Genomic DNA, 16122 nt, shown 5'->3' with positions numbered 1-16122 from the left:
TGATGGATGTCAAAGAAACGACATCTGACATCGACATGAATGAATGTGTCTGTGATGATCGTAGGAGGAGGAGGAGGAGCCTCTGTCTGAACCACAGGAGCTCACCAGGAGTCAAAGTCCTCGTCTCCTCACATGAGACCCTGAGAAACATCCAGAACAAACCAAGACTATACTTTCAGGGATCATTTCTTCAGGTCTCGACTTGAGAAATGTGTTTCTAAAGAGTTTGGTCTCGCTGCCCACGATGAAGAGCTGAGATGTTTCCTTCAGAGCAGGAAGCTGGTGAGAAGACTTTGTTTCTTCTGCACTGTTGATGATTGTTCAGTGTTTCTGAATGAAACTCTGATGGAGGAAACATGATCTGAGTGGAGCTTTTTAACTTCTTTAAAGATTAAGACTTTGATGTACTTTACTCAGGCTGAAGTTTGGCAGCTCTCTCATCTCCGTCTAATAAAATTATAAGATTTGAAGTTGTCGTGCTTGAACAAGTGCGACCAACTAACAGACGAATGAAGGCAACGTCAGTCAATCACAGTGTGCAGATGCTCTGAGAGGAGGTCCAATCAGGCAGCATGAAGTGAACACACCTGTGTGGGCGGGTCTTTACAGGTCCTGCACACCCACACAGGTGTTTGCTACTATTCAGCTGATTCTGCAAACTTCATGCACAAATGACCACGTTTATACTTCATGTGAGCGTAAACACATCCAAGAGGTGAAAGTCAAACAGAACTTGAATGTGTTTACACAAGTTTGCTGCTAAATAACTGCATTTGAATTTAATTCACAGATTATTGCCTTGTTTAAAAAATCTTGGTGAATCTTCATACAGATCTCTGAAATTTCTTTTAAGTAAAAACATGTAAACTCAGCGTTTTTTAGGACATTAAAGATCCTTTTTAAACAGGCATTAATTTTATACCAGAACAAAGCTCCACTCAGATCATGTTTCCTCCATCAGAGTCTCGCTCAGAAACACTGAACAATCATCAACAGTGCAGAAGAAACAAAGTCTTCTCACCAGTTTCCTGCTCTGAGGGAAACATCTCAGCTCTTCATCGTGGGCAGCGAGACCAAACTCTTTAGAAACACATTTCTCAAGTCGAGACCTGAAGAAATGATCCCTGAAAGTATAGTCTTGGTTTGTTCTGGATGTTTCTCAGGGTCTCATGCGAGGAGACGAGGACTTTGACTCCTGGTGAGCTCCTGTGGTTCAGACTCTCCTCCTGCTAATGAATGTGACATTTAAAGCACAGACTGCAGAGCCTCTTTGAGTCATTAAAGTTCAGTGAAGGAGACAAATGACTGAGAGAAGATGTTTGTTTAGTCACAGTTCGTCCACAGTTAAAGCAGTTACAGTAGTTTGTAGTCACAGAAAACAGATGTCAGAGTGATGGATGTCAAAGAAACGACATCTGACATCGACATGAATGAATGTGTCTGTGATGATCGTAGGAGGAGGAGGAGGAGGAGGAGCCTCTGTCTGAACCACAGGAGCTCACCAGGAGTCAAAGTCCTCGTCTCCTCACATGAGACCCTGAGAAACATCCGGAACAAACCAAGACTATACTTTCAGGGATCATTTCTTCAGGTCTCGACTTGAGAAATGTGTTTCTAAAGAGTTTGGTCTCGCTGCCCACGATGAAGAGCTGAGATGTTTCCTTCAGAGCAGGAAACTGGTGAGAAGACTTTGTTTCTTCTGCACTGTTGATGATTGTTCAGTGTTTCTGAATGAGACTCTGATGGAGGAAACATGATCTGAGTGGAGCTTTAACCTGGTCTGAAGTGAAGCCTTTTTGGTTTTTCAGTCTAACTTTCATAATTATAAATGCTTTAATTTGTTCATTTTGTCTTACAGAAAGTACATTTAAGCTCTTTATTGAAATTTTCTAAAAATACATTTTAAAGAGGCCGTAATTCATGAATTAAACACCATTTAATTGATCAAAACTAACATAATTGCAGGAACATTGTGTAAAGACATTCAAGTTTCTGTTTCTATTTTACCTCTTGGATGTTTAGCAAACACTTGTGGGTGTGCAGGACCTGTAAAGACCCGCCCACACAGGTGTGTTCACTTCTGCCCGATTGGACCTCCTCTCAGAGCATCTGCACACTGTGACTGCCTGACGTCTCCTTCATTCATCTGTTTGGTTGCACTTGTTTGAGCAGAACAGCTACACTTAGTGATTTTCTGAGTAGATAAAGACGAGACACTGCAGGTTAACTTCCAGCTGAGCTCTGCACAACTTCAACCTGAGTAAAGTCAGGCACAGGACGAAGTCTTAATCTTTAAACACGGTAAACAAGCTCCACTCCGATCATGTTCCCTCCTTCAGAAACACTGAACGATCTGAGGGAGGAAACACGATCTGAGCCTTCTCCTACTTCTTCACAGGAATTCTACTTTAATGTTTATTTGATTCACACATTAAAAAAGATTTTAAAAATTACAAAAGAAAGCAGCGTTAGTACGAGCCAAACCGGTTTCATAATGAAGTGAAGGTCATGAGTGCAGTCTCTCTAAATGAGACTCTAATGGAGAAAAGATGCTTCGAGTGGATTTCATGCAGTAAAATATACAAAATGAAAATGAACGTGTTTTGTAATATCCTGAAGGACGTGGATGTGCTCAGTGTGAGTGATTTTAAAACCTTCACTCTGCTGTTCTTCATTATCTTAAAGTCGACCTTGAACACTTTCTGAACTTTCTCATCTTTGTCAGACTTACTGGAAAATTACTTAATGCAACAAATATTTTTAATTTTCTGCTGCTGCAAAGATTAAACCTTCACTCCAACTTCACCAAAGTCCGCTGATTAAAGTGCGAGGTTACCTCCTTTAGCAAAGGGAGCGTCTCAGCTTTGTGAGTTACACTGATTCAGACATTCGGGTCCAGATTGTCTTTTAAGATGATAAAATCCTTGAGGGAGTGAGATGTGAGATTATCTGAGGAGGATCTTATTCATCCAGTTCACTTCTCACCGTGCCAAAAAATGATTCACCCACTGAGCAAACATGTGATAACTGCCTCTTTACTGTAAAACCCTCTGCTGCTGTCCATTATTACAACATACAGCTCTCAAATCACAAACTACAGAAAGATCCCTGTCAGTTCAATCTGCCGTTAAAATGCAGATTTTTCATAGTTTTCTGTGAAGAGGAGAGCACAGCATCATCACTGATGATAAACTGAGCCTCCTGCAGCCACCAGCAAACATGTGGAGCTGGCAGATGATGAACACCTCGTTTCCTGTAAAGACTCTTTTTTTCTGAAAGCCGTATGTAAACACTGGCTTCAGCTGCGGTTGTTGTTGCTGTGGCGTCTCAAAGCTCCAGTCTTACACGACTTCTGCCGTGTTTCCCTTTTGGTGCTGATGCAAGTTTGAGCAGCAACATTTCTGATGCTTTTACTTTTCTTTTAAGTGATGTTTTGCAGAAGTTATCGTGTGCCAACACAGCTTTTGCATGTCAGCCTGACCAAAGGAGTTTGTGTCATTCTGGAGGGGAAAAAAAACCCTTTCAGTGTAAATGTTTTCACTGACAGAAAGCATGAAAACACGAACCTCCTCTTATGTGAGCAGACATGAACACTAATGGGCAACATGGAAAAACTGATCCACATGTAAACACAAAAATATCCAGATGAGTCTTTTCGTCCATTCAGTGGCTGTTGTGGAGCTTCTGACCCACCGTGAGGCTCAGTGTTTCCTTCTTTATTGAAATATGTTAAAACCTGGTGCAGACGTTTGGGGATGATTTCTAATAACTCTGATCTCGTGACTTTTCATCGAGCTCCAGCGTCAAAGTTTCACTTTGTCAGATACTTTGATTTCTAACCAAATACCTGCAGCCTGATCAGCCTCAGCTGCATTTGGAGTTTAACGCTAATTAGCGAATGTATGCTAACACGCTAAACCAAGAAAACCAGAAAAATAATCAACATATCAAACAGAGCTCCATGATGACTGAACAACACCAGTGAAAAATATGAAACCGTTAATCAATAAGGAAACATTTTTATAGTTGTCTTCTTGCATACATTAAACTTTAAATCATAACAGCTAAACTTTCAGCACAACTTGGACGAGGATCCAGTCTTCAGAAGGTCAGCATCTCTTAAAAGTGCAGCGGTTTGTGCTTTCAAGGACAAACTGAAAGCTGAACTGTTTCTTGGGCATCGACACACAGTCAGTGTTCAGTTCTGTCACAGTGAGGTCGCCATGTTTGGCACCAGTGTGCTGCATGGAGCCCTGTGCTCACACTCACCCTGTCTGGCAGCCTGCGCTGTAGCTGAGGAAACTCCTGTGAAGATCTGAGTGGATGGAAAAACCTTCAGTATGTAAAACCCCCTCAAACCAAAAAGTGAATAATGAAAGTGGAAAATTAAGCTGAGACCTCAGAATCAGTACGAACGAAAATAATGTCAAGTCAAAATCCACCTACCAGCTTTTCCTGAGCTTTCAAATGCATAAACCACTGAAATGTCAGAAGAAGCTGGTACGCATGTTTGAGCTGACCTTGAGTTCAGGTTATGACGGCACACACGGGTCGATCGGTTGAACAAACGCATTATATCGTGTTAATTGTGAGCTTTACAGGTGCTGGTAGGAGCATTTACCAACTATTGGACGGAGCCAGGCTAGCTGTTTCCCTCTGCCTCCAGTCTTTATGCTAAGCTAAGCTAACCACACCCTGACTCCAGCTTTGTACTTACAGTAACACACAGACATAAAGTGGCATCTTCTCATTCTTAGACCCAAAATTTGAACCATCATTTAAAATCGCAGATACGGATCAATAACCTTCTCACTTCTCACATGCAGCAAAATGGAATTTACTGCACGTTTTAGTGAGCGATGACAGCTTTAAATTCAAGTAAGCTGCATGTACAGGAAGTGCTGGGAACAACACTGCGTATTTATAAAGGTGTGTGTGTGTGTGTGTGTGTGTGTGTGTGTGTGTTGTGCGACTTTAACGTAGTTAAAAATAAAAGCAGTGGTCAGGGAAGAGAAGACCGACTTAAAGCTGACCTCGCTTTGGTTATCTCTGTTTTCTACGGAAGTGAAAACGGGTTCCACAGATGTATTTGTAGTACGTGAGGGCAGTTTGTGGTGTGAGCTCTGTGGAGGGAAAACATTTACTGTAAAAGCATTATTGATCTGTGTATTTTTGGCTGGTGTGTTTAAAAAATGGAAATACTTTTCTCTCTAATAAACCACTGTGGGATTGTGCCTCTACAGTAACACCTTTCCGCAGCGTGAGAGTCCGCTGACATTTAAAAACCCTTCATGTCATGCTGTGGTTCTCACTCTGCAAGCCTGAGTTCACAGAGGAAACGTGCATAGGTGGAGCGTATAGGTGCACAAATGGGAAACAGAGCTCACTTTCGCAGAGAATGACTTAACCAACATCCTGACATCAAATGTGTCATCTGCATCTTGCGCTCAGTTCAGTGTTTCGTTGACCTGCTGCAGAGACGGATGAACTCTACACACCTGTGAGCCTTCAGGAGCGATGTGTCTGACGCTTCGCGGCTGCTTTTCCTGCAGATTCTGCAGAGCACAAGGTCAGAAAAACCGTTTATGATACAGCATTCAGGTTATTTAAGTTATCAGCAGGGTCTGTTAATCGTATACTAGCATACGTTATGTGTAGAGATCTATGTGAAACGTGGCTTTTATCACATTTTATGATATGGAGCTTGTTCCATAAAGTCCCTTTGATGAGCTTTTCAGATTGATTTATGTAACATTTATTTCATTTTACTGTTTTGCATATTAATATGTGATCATTTCACTGTATCTATTTACTCAGTGGCCACTTTATTAGGTACCCCTGAGCAGTTTAATGCAGTCCAACTACAACTGTTCAGCCATTAAGTCAGTTTTTATGACGTCTGAAATGTTCAGGTTTTTTTACACAGAGGTCTTCAGTCGTATGAGGTCCTGGTTCATGCTGGTCTTGTACTGGAGGCCTTTATATTCAGAGGTGTTTCGACTCATGTTTAAAAATTTGGAGGACAAAAGGTTTGATACACCTCTTACTATAATGAAGTCCAGGACAACTCCACCTTTAGCTCAGGACGCCACATATGGCAGATATAAGGCATAATTTGGGGAGATTGTGGACAAAATGATATAACGACATGCAATTATGTCCCTCTGATGGAATGCTGAAGCCATAAAAAGCATCTTGGATTTGAATATTCAATACAGCGAAGTCAATCTTGCCTCAGGAGGCCCCCCAAGACTCCACATCCCATCTGATGGACGGATCTGTGGTGTAAAAGAGCAAAAACTCCACGAGCGAACATGTTGCTAAGACAGATAACTGAATGAAGTTCATCAAAAGTTACAGTAGATGTGAATGATATTTATATATATGCTTTGAAAATGTCTAAAATCCTGCTTTCTACTTGGTTTGTAGAGGGTCTCAATATTTACTGAAAACACAAAAATCTAATCTGTAAAATAATGAATAGAAATATTGTTTTTAAAATTTTAAAAATTCATTTCTAATACACGCAAAGTGAAGTTTGCTGACAGAACGACTCAAAATAACAATTAATATCATCTTAAATTCACAAAACGGAAGAAAAAAGGATGAAATCAAAGAAAACTTGGGAAAAACTGAGCCACCATCTTTGAGAAATGCAGAGCTGACATATGAACGTTGTCAGTAATGACTCCAAACGAGGAGTTCAGCCTGTGTTTACACTGACCTCAGAACAGTCGCAGGTTGTTTTCCACAGCCTGAAACTATTATCTCCTCTCTAAACTCTGTTCTAACCAGCCTGAACAACAAGGCTGTTTGTCAGTGCTTCACTGTTATGTAATCCGCCCGCTCTGTAATTCAGGTTAATTAGATTTAGGCATAAGAAAACTGCTCGGTTGAGGTTTGGAGAGGACCTTGGTCATGGTCAGGGGTGTGTCCTGAAATCTGATTGGTCACGACAGGTGCCGCTCATTGTCCTGATCGGCTATCTGCCCATTGAGATGAAGGACCGTAGTTCAAAACAGCTGTTTGAGGAGTATTTTTGAATATTCATGGTTTTCTTTCGTGTGCAGCCACTTTTAGAGGCACAGCTTCATTTTCAGGACTTCAAGAATAAATTTGGATGCTGCCACCCTCTGACTAACAGATAATAGAGATTTTAAACACAGTTATGTAAGAAACTGTACTGTGATGTTAGTAACTAAATTAGACATGAGACATGCTGGATTAATCCTCTTGTGACGTGTATGTGCGTATTTGTGCTTCATGCCACTCTTCATAAGTCAGTGCTCCCTCAGGCCACCTGTTTAAAGCATTTGAACAAACAACCTGCACTGATTTCTCAGGTGAGGACGGTTTGTCTGGAGGTGGTCATGCTTATCCCACATAATCTGCAATTACTTTGATAATCTATTAATCATTTGGGGTCATTTTTGAGCAGAAATACCAAAAATTTGATGGCTTCAGCCTCTCAAATGTGAGTTTTTAGAGTTTGTTTGCGTGTGAGGACCAAATGATTAATCAATTAATTGAGAAAATAATCTGTGGATCTGTGGAACTGAAGGTCATCAGGATTCATCACTGGTGACCATGAATGTCTGTACGAAATGTCACAACAACAACAACAATCCACAAAATCTTTGTTGGTTTTCACTCTTAGCCGACGAGGAGTGACAGACGTTGCCTCAGCAAGTGTTTCTAAAAAAAAGTCCAGCGTGTGTGTGTGTGTGTGTGCGTGCGTGCGTCTGTGTGTGTGTGTGTGTGTGTGTGTGTGTGTGTGTGTGTGTGTGTGTGTGTGTGTGCGTGCGTGTGTGTGTGTGTGCGCGCGCGTGCGTGCGAGCGTGTGGAGTTTCCTCCACCCACCCCGGGATGTCATTTATATTTACACCATCTGAAGTAGGAGGGGCCGCTGCTCTCTGCTTTAAATGGATCCTCCAGCTGCACTGTGACTAACAGAGCAGGACTGAGGACAGACGGACCAGGGTGAGTAAGAGCTGCTGGGGGAGTTCAGACAAAGATGCGGCCAGTCCGGATCAGCTGAGAGCCAATTTACCCTCAAGAAAGTTTCACGTTTAACCTTTAGAAAGTTCTTGAGCACGTTACCGTTGATGTTAAGTTTGATGTTTATGAACGGACTGAGATTTTGCCTGAAGCAGAAGTTCTGTGTACCATCACTAGGATTTGTTTTTAGTTGTTCATTAATGAAGCTGATAAATTGATGTTATCGTTCATTCAAACCGTATGATTTTATTTTGAAAACATAAAAGTAAAAGCATACATGATGAGGATGAGGATGATGATATGATACTACTGGACACTCTCATCTACAGTTGTGTTTTTTGATTTTATCAGTTTATTCATCTGTTGGTTCAAAATCAACACAGCTGTTGCATTGCCAAAGTAAAATTTGTTAATTAGGCTTTTATTTTGAAAATTACACCACAGGTGCGTTATGTTAGGAGCTGTTAGCAAACGTTAGCTCCAGAATTGTTAAGCTAATTTTAAAACTTTATTTTCTTTACAAATATAAGAAGCTTCCATTATACAGTCATTTGAAATGCAAGACAGCTATTGCCATTAAGAAATGATTAATTGAAATATAAAGAAGCAGGAAAGTCGTTGATAAGTTAGCTAAAATTAAAATAAATCTGGCTAAAATTAAACGGTTAAGGTAACTAGCAAATGCAGTTAGCTAGGCGGAATGCTAACGATACATTTTATCTTTTTATTGACATTAATATGGCGGATGTGTGTCTTCATAGATTCATTACCGCCACTCTCAGACTGTTGGTCCCGTTGCTTCGCCTGGATAACGATGCGGCTCCGGTCAGACTCGACCGAGATGGACGGCCTCAGGTCGAACTTTCCCCCGGATCAAAACGGGAGACCTGCGGCAGGGAGACGGTTTAAATTCCCGAAGTTATGGGGAGGCCAGAGAGCTCAGGCCGGCGTGAACAACACCTCCGCCGCGGTCGATGGACGGCACTCACCCCGGGAAGAGCAGCCCCAGAGCGGTCAGTTAACAGCTAACGTTTCATCAAAAACACGAGGATAATCATCTTTTTTTAAGATAACATGCACATAACAGGAAGACACACACCTGACATGTGACAGCATCAGCCTATTACAGTGATTTTATGAAGAATTCTGACAAGATATTTTACATAAATGAACAAAAATGCTTTAAACTCGATTGTCTTCATCAGTAATTAATTGGTCAATGATTTTGTCTGGTAGTCGATTAAGTGTGAGTTCTTTAAAGTGTCAAACAGCTTGAAACACAAAGAATTATAATCATAAGGGCATTTTTCTGTGTAGATTTAGCCGCAGCCCTGAATAGACACTCCAGGAAGCTTAGATGCCTCATTTTACTGAAGACGTCTTTGCTTCTCCCCCTCAGTGACCCTCACATTTGAGCAGATCCTTGAGGCTCGGCACTTGTGTGAGGCCAGCCAGCTGCTGATAGAGAGAGAGGAGCATCTGTTTGTGGAAATAAACGAGGCAGAGGCGCTCAAACATCACAAGGAGGAAGTGGACAAACTTGCAGCAGACTACAGAGACCTGGAAGTCCAAGTGCTGCAGACTCTGAGGCTGTCTCTCACCCAGGAAGAGGTCAGCATGGGGGCTGTGACTTCGGCTGTGAAGGCCATCATCCAGGAGATGGACCAGGACCAGCAGTGGAAACAGAGGCGTGAGACGATGCCGGCCTGGAGGCCCTGCGGCTGGAGGAAGCTCCACGACGCGACGCTTCGCAACTTGGTGGAGCAGCGTATGGACAACCCCTCGACACCCCCTGCTGACCAGCAGCAGGGGTCGTCCATCCAGGTGGACATCCAGCGCATGGGCTTACAGCTGAAGGAGGACCTGCTGGTCGTGGTGGAAATGGTGAAGAGCTGCTACCCACCTGAGCTGGACATCTGTAACTTTTATGCCAAGTTGTACCACAAGTACCTGAGCGCCAGACTCAGAAAGATCGCAGAGTTTGGTCTGGGTGACAAGGACTGCACTTACCTCCTGCGCTGGGTCAACGAGTATTATCCACAGTGAGTCCTGACTTATGTTTGAAGTACTTAGCACCTTATACTGCATTTCTGGGTCCATTCTCTTCTATGCTGGTGTATTTTTGTCCAGGTAGCAGCCTGTCAGTGTGTAGGCCTGTCAGTCCGTCCTCTGTCCATCCAAAGCAGACCTTTATGGATTACCAGTCACTTTAATGATGGGAATGTAACACATGCATTCTGGTTGAAGGTGGTTGGGTCCCACTGCAGAAGGGGCCACTGTCAGAGGGCTAAACTACACCTCCACACTCTAAAAAGAGACCAATAATCAGTATTTCTTTAATCGTCTCCTTTTCTTCCATTGAAGCCTGTCCTTCGTGATTTTATTATGTGGAATCAGTTTAATGAAAGAGGAAGCACCACTTTCACCCTCACTACTGAGGCTTGTTGATGGACCAAACAGCTCGCCCTTAAGTTGTGCAACCGTGTGGAAAGTGTGGAAACCCGTTGCAGGAGTGGCACAAATCATGCGGCTCTGCACCCACAATACATCATAAATACACCAGAATGCAATGCATCAAAAAGACAGAACAGTCACACCCTGATGTTCAGGAACCAGTTAGTCACAAGGCTTTTATTGAAAACAAGTTGCCTCTTGTCCTTGTTTTGAACTTTGAAACTGCAGCTGAAGACAAGGACGCAGGCAGGTTGAAGGAGAACAGATAAAATGATAAAGTGAATAATCTTGAGGTGTTTGCTGTCTGTGTCAGAATCCTTCAAAAGGCCGAGCTGGTCAATGAGATCGATGGTGAAGCTTTGGGAAAACTGCTGCCCAAAGAGTCACTGGAACCTCTGGAAGAACAGTACCTGAGCAAACAACAGGTAACCTGATTTCTCAAGATTTTAGTTATGTTTACACATATGACACTTTCAGAAGGTCCAGAGTGAGAAAACTCAACAACTGCTGGTCAGATTAGCATGAATTATGTTATTAGATGTTCATGGTCCCCAGCGGATAAATCCTGATGTTTTCGGTGGGCCTCTTCAGCTCATCTGAGGCACCACCACCGGACCACATTTGAGCAAGAAATATCAAAATCTGAACAGCAGATTGTCAAGACATTTACTGAGATTGTTCCTGCTCTCCAGAGAATAAACCTGTTTTCATTTCATTGATCTAGTCTAGATCATCAGTATGTTTGCTCCAACACACTGTGTGAAGAACATTACAGTTTTAGTTTTATTTAGGCAGAATTCATCACATGTATCTCATATCTGTTTCTAGTAATGCATAATTAAATGTCCAGACATCAAAGCAGAAGCTGCTGTGGAAACACTGTGTGTTTTAAATGTGTGTTCAGGACGAGCTGACCACTTTCATCGGTCGTGTCCTGGAGGAAGCAAAGCAGAAGTGGGAGGAAGGGGAGGAACCGACGAGAGAGGACGGCTGCTTCAACAGTACTCTGGCCTACGACATCATTCAGGTACCACGAATTTGAAGAATCAACAATGACGTGAACACAACGTGAAGGATGTTGCTTCCAGTGAGGAACATACAGAGAATATTCACCTGAATCTGAATCTAAAAACCCACTGAACACTTACAACAAGCAACATTTAGCAGCTAAAGAGCAAAATATTTCCCTCGGGTGCTGGTGGAGACCAAAAACAGAGCAAAAAGAGGGAGAATATCGGACTTTCATTCATCAGGTGGAAACAAACATGGATCCACATGAATGTTAATGTTTCTCTATGAAGGCTGGATGTGTAAATAAGAAACTGTTTGCTAACAAGTTCATCATATTAACTTCTGTTGTGATCACAGTTTGTTTCCGTTGCCCCAAAATGGCCAGAAAACCAGTTAATACATAAATCAAAGCCTCCGTGAAGACGACATGTTTTCATGGTTTGTTTTCTTCTGATCATAATCTCAATATAAAAAGCTTTGATCAGAAAGCTCTTCTGTTGTGTTGAGTCGACCAAACTTGATCTTTGAAAAGGTTTGGACAGCGTACAACATCAAGAGTGAGTAATAATGATCTCTGTGCTGCAATCAGTAAACGATCACATGAAATGTTTTCTCATGTTCATGAAATTAGCCTCTTGTGATCACAGTGAGAACGTGATGTGAACTAAATGTTAACCCGAGTCGTCTCTCATTCAGACCAGGACGAGTTACGACACAGCATCTTCCATCCTGTTTCACATATTCATTAACGTCAGACCGGAGAACAAGCAAACTGTCTAAACTTTGAGAAAAAGATTAACCAAGCACCAGGGAAGAAGCACTTTTAATAATTTATAGAAAGTAATTCATATTCAGATCAAGGTCTCAGTGTTGAAAAGCTGCAGCCTGATAAGTCGAGAGAGGAGTTCACTTCCTGTTGGTTTCACTGTTTGCACGGCTTTGGATCTTCCATTCACAAGAAGATTATCAGTGAAATGAAAAGGTGTGTAAAAATGTTTCCTCTCAGTCATTTTTAAACGCTGTTATTGATCTGTATCGTCCGTCTGTCTTCAGCTTATCAATGGCATGGTGACGTCCGCTGAAAAGACTGTGGGAGATCGGCAGAAGGCCCAGAGCATAACGTGCAAACTGAAAGATTTAATGCAGAGGTAAGGAGACTTGTGAGAGTGTCCGTTTCAAAGGCGTTTTGTCTGAACAATAGCAGCCTTGTGGAGGTAAAAATAACCAGTTTTTATTCAACTTCCGCAGGTTCAGCAGCTTCCAAAGCAACATCGTGAAGCAAAACAAACCCAACAGCAGGCCGTTCATCAAGGCCAATCTGGGCTGCATCGAACAGTTCAGGTACATTTCTGACATTCAAATGCTGGATGAGAAAGAAATCTGCCTCAATTCAGATCTTACAATCACAGCAGAAAATTTCCCTGTGAGCTAACATCTGACGTCTGTGGTCTGTCTGCAGCGACGTCCTCCATAAGAAGAGCCATCTGTTCCCAGAGGAGGTGCAGAGAGACTGTTTGCTCATCCTGGATGACATGAAGCAATCTGCCCACACATATTTATTAAAGCCAGTGCACGAGAACCTCAAGGTACGTTAAATCACCTCACACTGTATCTGCTAACTGCTGTGTGTGTCAGAACATGCTGTGTCTTCTTCCTCTGTGCCGTAGAGCTCCATTGTTGTCCAAAAACCATTAAGAGAGAGCCGCACTGGTCGGTCATGACAGTGAATGTGAACAGCTGTAATTTTGAACTGTAATTTTGGTGTTCATGCAGAAAAAGAAGAATCTTTTATATGGCAACACAGAGATGATGAAGTTCTTCACAATAAAAGCATTTAGCCCTAAAACAGGAGAGAAACAAAATATCATTTATAAAACAGAAAAAGCATAAACAGTAAAGACAAATGTCAGTTAAGACAGGAGAGGGACATTTTTATATATGTACCATACAAATGTTGCTCCTCACAGGCTCCAAATCAGGATATCTGCAGAAATATTTATTTTATTCTAAATTCTCTGCTGGTGTCGATCAAACCGTTAACTGTCTAATGCATCGTGTTTGTACCTCACAGCCACATTACCGCAAACTGGGAACCAGCGACTGGTTGAACAGCGACCCGTTCGAGAAGCTGCTGGTCAGCATCGAACAACAGCTGCAGGATCTTCAGGGTTCGATTGAAGCCTGCCACCAGGTAGACCAAGAAAGCATGGAACACACTCTGAATTCAGTTAAAGAGAGGAGCTGCTGTCTTTAACTACAAATCATGTAAACTTAATATTACAAACATCAATGTTCCAAAACAAGCTGTAGTTTAAATCCAGCAGGTTTCTACAGTCTGCACACTGATTTTCAAACTGTAAAGAAATGAATGCAAACCTGTGGCTGCCTGAGAGAAAAAGCATTCAAAACTCTTAAATATGGTTTGTAAAATAGTTATCAACAGTGTGAAGTATCTCTAGTTTTACAGTAAATGGATTAAAATATGTCAAATAACCGGTATGGTTTTATAAACGCTTCACTGGTTCGTCAAACAAGTTCAAAGTTATTACATTTTAAGATGAGGCTGCTTGCTGTTTGACACTGATTCCTGATTTGATGATTGGATTGATTTCAGAAGCTGATTGGCCAGCTGCACCGGGAAGTGGCAGCAGAATATGTGAAGAGGCTCCTGAAAGGAAACGTCAAGCTGAAGAACAAGGAGCTGCAGCTGAAGGCCTACGCGACCATCAAGGACAACGCTGAGAGTCTGCAGGAGTTGTTCGTGGTGAGACTCCAGCACACAATCATAAATCACAAGCTTCTTACATCTGAGATTCTAAGGAACTGAGCTGATCACTGATCCAGGAAAATCAGTGTAAAACCTCTCTGGTGTAGATTACCGTCATAGGAAACTTGTTGACTGACTCGTTGCCGCTGCTTCACAGGGATCAAAGGAACTCTGGCTGAAGGAAGTCCTGACCATGATTGCAGAAGTGCTGAAACTCCAGGACCTCCCCGCCATCCAGATGCACATAGTATCACTGGGAGCTTCTTATCCTGACCTCACGTAAGATTTGCGCTCTGGATTATGAACATTATTTACTTTTAATACAAATACGTAAGGCATATTTCATCAGGCGTGTGCTGGTCTTCCTCATGTCTGTTGTCTCAAGTGTTACTGACCGAACAAGGACAGACAAGCGTGGTGGTGTGAGTGGTTTGCATAACTCTAAGACGAGTGGAAACGTATGACAGAGAGCTGAGGGCCAACAGGAAGTGGAAATATCTTCAGATGTTTCCTGGCAGCAGGCTGAGATTAGGAGCTAAAAGCAGACACGCTGCAGCTGGAGCGCGTGAAGCTGACACGAGCACAGCAGTAAAACAGAGCAGCAGCTCGTTGTGTGTTTGTTGATGGTGATGTTCTCAGGCAGAGTGAACAGTCTGATGTGGTGGCTCAGGACTGTAAACCATCTTGTCCTTAGTCCTAGTGTGTTTTGTGAGTCAGAGGTTTTACATAAGCCTCACTTGTCCACTTAGATGAGAAGATTGATGGCATACAGAAAATAGCTGGAGGCTAGTTTAGCATAGCATAAAGAATGTAAACAGAGGGAAACAGCTAGCCTGACTCTTTCCAAAGGTAATAAAACCAGCCGACCGGCACATCTAAACCTCACCGATAACCTGTTACATGTCATTTGTTTAATCCATACACAAACTTCAACTTAAAAATGACAGTTTGTGGTTTGACAGGGAGTTACATGGTGTACTTTAACCAGTGTCTGCTTGGGTGTCCACTTACTTTTGGCTATATAACGTATATAGAACATCCAGATTAGCTTAGTCCTCTACATGTCAGTCTTTGACATCATGACTTTATTTCTTCAGACTGTCAAAAGGTAAACCCAGCATCTGAGTGTGTCTGTAGTTCCAGAGATTAAAATATTGATTTTTAATCTTTCCTCCTCGTCTTTCGCCCACAGTGAGAAACACGTTTCAGCTCTGCTCAAACTCAAGACCGACTTCTCCAGAGCCAACAGGAAGATCGTCAAAGACACTCTGTTAGACACTTTGAAGAACAAAGGTTCCGACGATGCTCAGCCGTTTTTCTCCACAGTTCACGTCAAATGAGCCGCACGTTCCGCTGATGCAGTCAGTTCTCATCATTTCAGTCATTTTAAAGTTAGCTGAAACTTAGATTGCACAATGCAGTGTGTTACAGTGTGTGTGTTTGGTTCAAATGTTCGTTAATCTGAGGAGAATATTCTCATGTGAGCGTTAGAGTTACCGTCCGAATGTATAATATTGAGCTCACAGTGTTGATGTAAATATGGTGCTTTCTATGGAATCTAGTTTGGAGTGTGTGTGAATGTTTGTTTATATGTAAAGAAAAAAAAATAATAATAAGGACCAGGTTTGTGTTTGTGTCTGATAGTGTATTTTTTTAAATCAGTGTTATGGTTTGTTATTTTAATACTTAAATGTGCAATAAATGGTAAAGTCAAGGTTAAATTTTATAGTTTTACAAGATGTTTCACATCATCTGTACAGAATTTTGTGAGAGAACGTGTTAAATGTAAGTTAGGTTTTTAAATAAATATGGTGAAACCTCTGTGATTTCATGGTTATTTTGTGCAGTTGAACATACATGAACTCGCAGACGCTGCTAGCACGGCTGCACAC

General features: G+C 42.0%; 1 protein-coding gene and 3 non-coding genes across 4 annotated transcripts; 3 read left to right on the top strand and 1 right to left on the bottom strand.

Annotated features, from left to right (window-relative positions):
- The first annotated feature begins 163 nt into the window (after positions 1 to 163).
- On the top strand, positions 164 to 370 carry LOC143332283 (small nucleolar RNA U3). The gene has a single exon (XR_013078194.1). It is a non-coding gene; the product is annotated as a small nucleolar RNA U3 (small nucleolar RNA).
- A 563-nt stretch (positions 371 to 933) lies between these two features.
- On the bottom strand, positions 934 to 1140 carry LOC143332285 (small nucleolar RNA U3). Its single transcript, XR_013078195.1, has one exon. It is a non-coding gene; the product is annotated as a small nucleolar RNA U3 (small nucleolar RNA).
- A 420-nt stretch (positions 1141 to 1560) lies between these two features.
- Positions 1561 to 1767, top strand: LOC143332296 (small nucleolar RNA U3). Its single transcript, XR_013078206.1, has one exon. It is a non-coding gene; the product is annotated as a small nucleolar RNA U3 (small nucleolar RNA).
- A 6163-nt stretch (positions 1768 to 7930) lies between these two features.
- Positions 7931 to 16051, top strand: LOC143331248 (tumor necrosis factor alpha-induced protein 2-like). The gene is made up of 12 exons (XM_076747932.1): positions 7931 to 7980; positions 8760 to 9011; positions 9398 to 10040; positions 10766 to 10877; positions 11357 to 11479; positions 12517 to 12611; positions 12712 to 12804; positions 12923 to 13049; positions 13535 to 13654; positions 14078 to 14227; positions 14388 to 14509; positions 15423 to 16051. The coding sequence occupies exons 2-12, from the start codon at positions 8813 to 8815 to the stop codon at positions 15568 to 15570; spliced, it is 1932 nt and encodes a 643-aa protein (XP_076604047.1). The 5' UTR covers positions 7931 to 7980; positions 8760 to 8812; the 3' UTR covers positions 15571 to 16051.
- Positions 16052 to 16122: the final 71 nt, after the last annotated feature.

Source organism: Chaetodon auriga, chromosome 14 (assembly GCF_051107435.1).
Source record: "Chaetodon auriga isolate fChaAug3 chromosome 14, fChaAug3.hap1, whole genome shotgun sequence".
NCBI classification, from domain to species: Eukaryota; Metazoa; Chordata; class Actinopteri; order Chaetodontiformes; family Chaetodontidae; genus Chaetodon; species Chaetodon auriga.
The sequence above is the reverse complement of the archived record's forward strand: the minus strand, read 5'-3'. Positions and strand labels throughout refer to the sequence as shown.